At 41.8% G+C, this 7,705-nt stretch overlaps 1 protein-coding gene across 1 annotated transcript; it reads left to right on the forward strand.

Moving 5' to 3' along the window:
- Window positions 1-439: 439 nt before the first annotated feature.
- Window positions 440-3,729, forward strand: rorb (RAR-related orphan receptor B; the record flags this gene model as incomplete). The annotated part of the gene is made up of 9 exons (XM_035658130.1): window positions 440-556; window positions 676-817; window positions 1,090-1,521; window positions 2,014-2,135; window positions 2,283-2,415; window positions 2,521-2,628; window positions 2,812-2,922; window positions 3,138-3,250; window positions 3,442-3,729. Coding segments are annotated over 9 exons (1,443 nt in total), but the record flags the coding sequence as incomplete, so codon positions are not given.
- Between the last annotated feature and the right edge of the window lie 3,976 nt (window positions 3,730-7,705).

The following is a 7,705-nucleotide window of genomic DNA, read 5'->3' on the forward strand; positions in this document are numbered from 1 at the left end:
AGAGAGAGAGAGAGAGTTGAAGAGTGGTCCTTGACTGATGTAACCTGTTTTCTCATTATGGGCAACCTTTCTAACCTCGCAGGGGTCTCTCCTTCAAGCTTAACACAAGGACCCCACACACACACATTTAATGGTATCCTGTCATTTATGTGTGCGTGTGTGTGTGTGTCTGTCTGCACATATGCAGTCCTTGACATGTCCCAGTCATTAGAAAAACTCCCGCAAGAACATACAGAATGAGCAGATGTCACTGTGCCCTTGTGAAGTCACAGACACAATGTGTGCGGACACATTCACACATAGTAACCTCAATCAGGTCCAGTCAACCATTTTTCTTCTACCCTCAAATTAGACCACCACCTGAGGTCTAAAAATCTGTGAATCAGGTGGGAAGAAAAAAGTCTCAGTCCTGTCCAAAATGTGTTTTTTTTTTAACTAACATCTCTTCTGTCCTCTCTTTTTGCTTGCAGCCCAAATTGAAGTTATACCATGCAAAATCTGCGGAGACAAATCATCAGGTATCCACTATGGAGTCATTACGTGCGAGGGATGTAAGGTGAGGCTTATTACAGTGATTCATCAAAGCCTGTTTAGTTTGTTTGTGCTCGGAAATTGCGCATTTACATCTACGGCTACCTGCGAGTGTGTATTCACTCTCTGTTGACGTGTTTCCAGGGTTTCTTCAGACGGAGTCAGCAGAACAATGCATCCTACTCCTGCCCCCGCCAGAGGAACTGCCTCATCGACAGAACAAACCGCAACCGCTGCCAACACTGCCGCCTGCAGAAATGTCTCGCCCTAGGAATGTCCAGAGATGGTAAGGTCCATTAAATCAGTATCTATATCTACATGTATTTAAAAAATATTATCACTAAATGATCACACTGTATGTGTAATGCATGTGTGTACACACAGATCTTATGCAGACTTGTATCTGAGGTCTTAGGCTCTCTTAGGTTTTTTCCTACTTTAACATGCTGTATTTTAACTGCTCTACATTGTTTGTTTCTTACTGATTTATGCTGCCTGAGGCAACTAAAATGTTGTGAGTTTTTTTGGTATTCATTTGGTCTCCCTCCCTTGTTGCAGCGGTAAAGTTTGGCCGCATGTCCAAGAAGCAACGTGACAGCCTGTATGCAGAGGTCCAGAAGCACCAGGCGCGACTGCAGGAGCAGCGGCAGCAGCAGACAGGCGAAGCGGAGGCTCTGGCACGCGTTTACTCGTCCAGCCTAACCAACGGACTGTCCACCCTTAACCATGAGATTGGGGGCACCTATGCCAATGGCCACGTCATTGAGCTGCCCAAGGGTGGCCATGGCAACGGAGGGGGAGTCCCAGGGGGATACTATGGAATGGATTCCACCCAGCCGTCTCCAGACCAGTCAGGTTTGGACATGTCGGGCATGAAGCACATTAAACAGGAGCCGGTGTATGACCTGACGCCAGTACCCAACCTGTTCAGCTACGGAGGCTACCAGGACAGCCAGCTGGGACCCAACAATGTCAGCATGGGAGAACTAGGTAAAGACTGCATGACATTTTGCTCCGTCAGTACACAGTACAATGGCTCATCATTTAAAATCTACATGAATTATCCACGTGGAAAAACTACCTACAAAGTAGTCCTGGTAGAGAGCGTGAGTCAGAGTGCTAATCTCAGAGCAGAACAGGAGATCAGACAGGCTTACACAGCTAGCTGACAAGGTGTCATATTACTGTATGTACAGCTCAGCCTGTTAGCACAAGTTAAGATTAAGTTAAAATGAAGGATTTAGCACAAATCCAAGGAAATGTTAAATAGGAGTAAATTGGTAGCAATGAAAAAATTAATGAATCTTCAACATATGGGATCATAGTAGCTACAGTATAACGTGCAGAATACATGTATGCATTTGTTTAGAACCACCAATACACATATCATATACCACTGTATCAAATAGATAAATTAAATAAGTGACCTTACTGTACATAAAGGAATGAATGAATAAACAAACAAACAATCCTCTCTTTCAGACCGTATTGCTCAGAATATCATCAAATCCCACTTGGAGACATGTCAGTACACAACAGAGGAGCTGCAGCAGCTAGCCTGGCAGACACACTCCTATGAAGAGGTCAAAATGTACCAGAGCAAGGTGAGCCAGCTACTCCTGCCATACTGGAGGTTTAAAATTGCGTCATTGTCCCGTTCAATGCATTGATGGAACGGACAAAGACGATTTCCTTATGTTGTACTCGAGACAGAACCTTTAACTCTAAACCCTGGTTGTGTTTGGTTCTAGCCCCGGGACGTGCTGTGGCAGCAGTGTGCCATCCAGATCACCCATGCAATCCAGTACGTGGTGGAGTTCGCCAAGCGGATCTCAGGGTTCATGGAACTGTGCCAGAATGACCAGATCCTCCTGCTCAAGTCAGGTGAGTTGACCGGACGGACAATGACGGGTCAGGGAGATCTCAACAATAATGTCCTGTGCCGCCTCTTTGTCAGAATATCACAGTCTGTCTCCATGGTTCTTCCAGGTTGTTTGGAGGTAGTCTTGGTGCGGATGTGCAGGGCGTTCAACCCTCTCAACAACACTGTGCTTTTTGAAGGGAAGTACGGAGGCATGCAGATGTTCAAAGCTCTAGGTAAGACATTACTACCTATGCATTTCTTCTGGGTATAAATGACCAATGGCCAATTAATTGCAATAAAAAGGGGAAAATGCAAAAAAATAAACTGAAAAAACATTGACATGACTGGAATAAGTGTAATAAAAATCTCTCTTTTTTGTCTGCCCTTCTCCGTCCTCTTCTCTGTTTCCCTCCAAGGTTGTGATGACTTAGTGAGTGCAGTGTTTGACTTTGCCAAGAGTTTGTGTTCGCTGCAGCTGACAGAGGAGGAGATTGCTCTGTTCTCAGCAGCTGTACTAATTTCCACAGGTCAGTGCATGTTCCCAAATATTATTAGAATAGAGGAACTAAACTGCGTGCCTGCACTGAATCAAGGCACTTAGCAGTAAGCAAAACAGGACAGACTGTTTTGTGTCAAAGTCATTAAGCTGCATCAACTTTATGAGCAGCTTTCCAATCAACACGTGTCAACTCAAACCTATCAGCATTAAAAAATAAACACTTCTTTCCTTTTTTATATTCAGATCGGCCGTGGCTGATGGAGCCTCGGAAAGTCCAGAAGCTCCAGGAGAAGATCTACTTTGCTCTGCAGCACATTATGCAGAAGAACCACATGGACGAAGACGCGTTGGCTAAGGTAAGCCTTAAACTTAAGTCATATCAAGGTAGACCCTGAGGCATTGTCCTTAGGCTAAAGAAACAAAGTCAAACTCCTCTGGCCTCAAGGCAAAAAGCACAAGAAGCTCAACTTTTACACAAAAAACTCTCTTTGAATCTTCCGAGTCTAAATTCCCTCGTCCTTGACTGTCTCTCCCTCTCGTCTTGCAGCTGATCAGCCGAATCCCAACGTTGTCAGCCCTGTGCACGCTCCATACCGAGGAGCTCCAGGCCTTCCAGCAGCTCCACCCAGAAACAGTCAACATCCTCTTCCCTCCACTCTACAAAGAACTCTTCAACCCCGACCCCAACTCTGCCATGGCCATGCCCAAGTGACTGCCTGTGCAACAAACGGCGTCAGTGGAGGAACAAGAAAATGAGACCACAGCCACGTCTGACGAGACGACAGCGGCTGTGTCGACCATGTCATCACCGTGGCAACCACATATTCCTGAGCTCCCCCAGCCTCATTTCAGGCTGGAGGGTGAGGAGTCATCTGCCAGAAACTTACAGTTACCGCCAACAATACTAGGAATGTCCAGCACTTATTCCATCCTGTTCACCGATACAGTCTGAAGAATGTATATATAAATGAAACGCGCCCCAAGCCACAACCTATGTGGGGCTTCCTCCTGTCTCCTGAACTGAACTGACTGACCAGAAATGTACAGACTTTAAAACCATCTAGGAACAATTTTAAGCTGTCAATCTTTAAAAAAAAAAATGGGTAAGTTAATTTGTTTTAACTTTGAAACTTTTTTTTTTTTTTTGATTTTGTTTTGGTTTTTTTCATGTGAAGAAATTGTGAAATTGAAGAAGCTGGATGGGGAGGGAACTATGGATTTAGAGAAGCTATTGTAGATATTCTTCTAGTGCAGAGCGGATTCCAGTATTACTTCTTGTTCTGTTAAAATAAGTTAGTCCTAATTTAAATATACAGCAGTCCACTTTGGCTGACTATACCGTGTCTATGTGTTTTTATTTTATTTGATAGTTTCTCGTGTACAGAATTTGTAAAGTTGAGACTTGTAAAAGAATATTGGGTAAAACCGGGAGTCGATTCGGGTTTTGTTGATATATAGAAGCCTTGTCTGGATTTTGTTCATATGTAAAGAAGGCACTGCATCCTTCTGATGAGAACTTATAGAATTGTAAAGAGAGCATATGAAGGATTTAAAAAGAAAAATAATGGGTACTACTTTTCAAGGTGAAGATATATACATAAATATTCTATTTTGCAAGTAAAAGAATCTGGCAGATTTGCCGTCCTATCAATAATTTTTTTCTCGCTGCAATAATTATGTCCAACTAAAGCTGGACTGCTTTCGAACAATCAACCAGAAACAACCAATCAGAAGCTAGGACCTCACAATAAACCCAACCTCTTCCCAAATTCCCCTCACCCTGCCCCTTATTTCTTATGTATTAGGGCCTTGACGTGAGATTTCAGCAGACATAAGTGCATCGAAATCACAATGAAGAAGTGGATGAAAAATTCCACCAAAAAAAAGAGACAAGAAAATCAAGACAAACTTGAATTTAACTCACAACTTGCCAATCTTCAAGAACTTGTGTGAGTGCTGTACGCCCTCATCCCTCCCGTCACTATTTGCACAATCCAGTCCGTGGATGTCAATCATTCCAGGCTGTGAATATGAAGGACCCTTTTCTCTAAAGAGCAATAACTTTCACACTGCCTTTCTGATCTTACTCCTCTCTTTACCTTCTCTTTCTATTTTCAGCTGTTCAAAACAGGGTAGCAGTTTTAAAAAGAATGCACTATATTTGACTCTTGATCATTAATTATGTCTAACATTTATCTCTATGGATGGTACTCATTCCACCACAGACTCTACAGTGTTTTTTAACGTGACACAACGTGAACTGGGGTTAGGACTTAACACAGACGCACTGATTGAAAGATGTGAAGAAATGCAGCCTTCAATGATTTTTTAAAGCTACAATATTACATTGACAGGTCACACAGAAAGCTGTGATAGACAATCACTATTTTTGCTTTTTTTCTTAGTCATTCCATAGTTATTAGCACTTACCGATCATTGTTGCTGCTTTCTACATTAATATTGTGTTGATTAGCATTTGGCCACTGTGTAAAATCACACTGGGCGTTTGTATCATCTGTGCATGTTGTTGAAGTCTTTTGGTAGTTACCACCATCTTGTGATAAGTGAAGGAACAATGTGTATGCATTACTTTCGTAAACAGATCTATGATGAGCTTTGACAAATCTCCAAGTACAAGGCAAAAGCTTCATTTAAAGCTACTTACTCAAATAAGTGACCCCCGACACAATAATAGCACAAAATTCATCTTCAATACAAAAATGACAATTTTGCTGGGTGGAACTGCACTTAGACTTTTACCTTAATTTGAATTACTATGATTAGTTGACCCTGATTCAGTGTTCCTTATTCACTAAAAGTGGAGCTCGGTTAGGTTGTTTACAAATGTTCATTGCACAGTGGCCAAATCTTCAACTTCACCTATAAGCTTGGACACAATCGAAGTCATTAACATGAAAAACCATTTAACCATTTTCATCCTCACGCTGCGTCTCACTGATCCACTCACAAGATCCTTCCTTCGACCCCTGACCCCGACCCCAGATCAGAGGCCAGTGACTCTTAAGACAATCACTTGCTCAGTAAGGCTCGATGCACTACACAGCATCTCTCAGGGAGCAGCTCTTTTTCTGACTTTGCATTAAAAGAGGGTTTAATATTTTTGCAAATTTACAAAAAATTAATTATAAAAGAATAACTTTTTAGGATAAAAAAAAAGGCATACGCCGCCAAACGTATGCAGGCAACGGAATCTGCCCAGACAAGGCTTTGATAAGTGTGTGTCTGTGTGTATGTGTGTATAGAGCATGAATTCACTGTCCAAATCTCTTTACAGCCCAGACTATATGACAAGCATTGTTACGTAGCACATGAAGAAAAACAAAGATATATACTGTATGTCGGTGTGCTCTTGTCACCACTGTGCACTCATGTTTACTGCTTAGTTTGCTGCTTTTCGGGACAGTGAGGGAAGCCCACTAGTAAGCTGTGAATCAAGCGCCATCACAACATCCCTGGGACAGTGAATTCCAACTCTGAATATGAATTTTTGTGTGTGATGTTTTTATTTTCCCTTGTTAGACTGTGAATCAGAGGGGTGGGATGGGGTTATGAGAGGAGATGTGCTGGTAAGAACGAGTGGCAACGCAACACTGTAAGTAAGATACTGTAGCAATAAGAACTGGAGGCATTTACTACTGTCATGTTTGCATTGTAAGATTATTTTTTATTTTATTACTATTTACTATTATTATTGTTCTTATTATGACTACTATTCTTCTATTACTATTAGCCTATTGTTGTTCTGTTCTATTTGCATGACGTTTCATTGCAATGAAACATTTGGGGCTTATTTGTGTTTTCTCTTCTCATGATATTGTGAGTTTCGTGGGAGGGGGTTATTGGCAGGGTGGGCGATGGGTTTAGGGCAAATTCCACCTCAATTCAGTCAGTTCAAAGCAATTTTTTCACAAGCTGAAAGAATTTTTAAATAAAAAATGCTCTTATTTATACACAACCAATTTAAATTTTGTTGTTCGATTTGAAATGATTTTTATTTTTTTTTCTCAACCTTTTGAATGTGTGAGTTGGTATAACCAGTCAGCGAACGGCCCTTTCTGAACTGGCCTTATTGAACCGGATCAGAGACCCTTAACCTGCGGAGGGAGGGAACGATGTGGGGAGGGGTAATCTATTCTGAATGTTATGGAGTAGCCTGTTCAGTGTGAGGGGCTGAACGCATCATGCGCCTTTACCACTCCATCAACCCAGACTGACATCGCGGAGCGCACAATAAAACTAGTCGTCATTCTGCGTGACGGCTCGGACAAATTGCGCAAACATTTTTAATACACTTGGTTTAAAATGCATTTCCTACACTTGGTCAAATACACTCCAGCCCAAACTTCCTTCTCCCTTTCCTGAGAAGACCTGAGTGTGTGTGTGTGTGTCTTCTGGTCTGAGAGAGAAACAGAGAGAATGACATGATGTTTGCTCTACCAATGCTTTGTAAACTTTCTTGATGCATTACACATGCGTGCAATTGGAGTAGTGTTGAAAATTTGTTAAGTTATTGTTTAGAATGTCTTTGCATCCCAGCAAGAGCAAATAAAACAAAATGTAGCAATCTGTAACCGAAACCTAAAAGGTGCTTGGGCTACAGAACCTCTTTTACACAGGACTAACAATACAAAACAAAAAAAATACAATAAAATGAGACTTTTTGTTTTTTGTTTTCAAAGTGCCATAGCTAGTGAGGAGAGGATTGGCAGAGTGGGGCGTAGATGCTTTACAGTGTGAGTTTACTTGAGAAACCAATCAAAAAAAAAAGGGGAACTCTACTCAAAATGTGT

Source organism: Morone saxatilis, unplaced genomic scaffold (genome assembly GCF_004916995.1).
Source record: "Morone saxatilis isolate NCDOM2014 unplaced genomic scaffold, NCSU_SB_2.0 Contig16, whole genome shotgun sequence".
Lineage (NCBI taxonomy): Eukaryota > Metazoa > Chordata > Actinopteri > Moronidae > Morone > Morone saxatilis.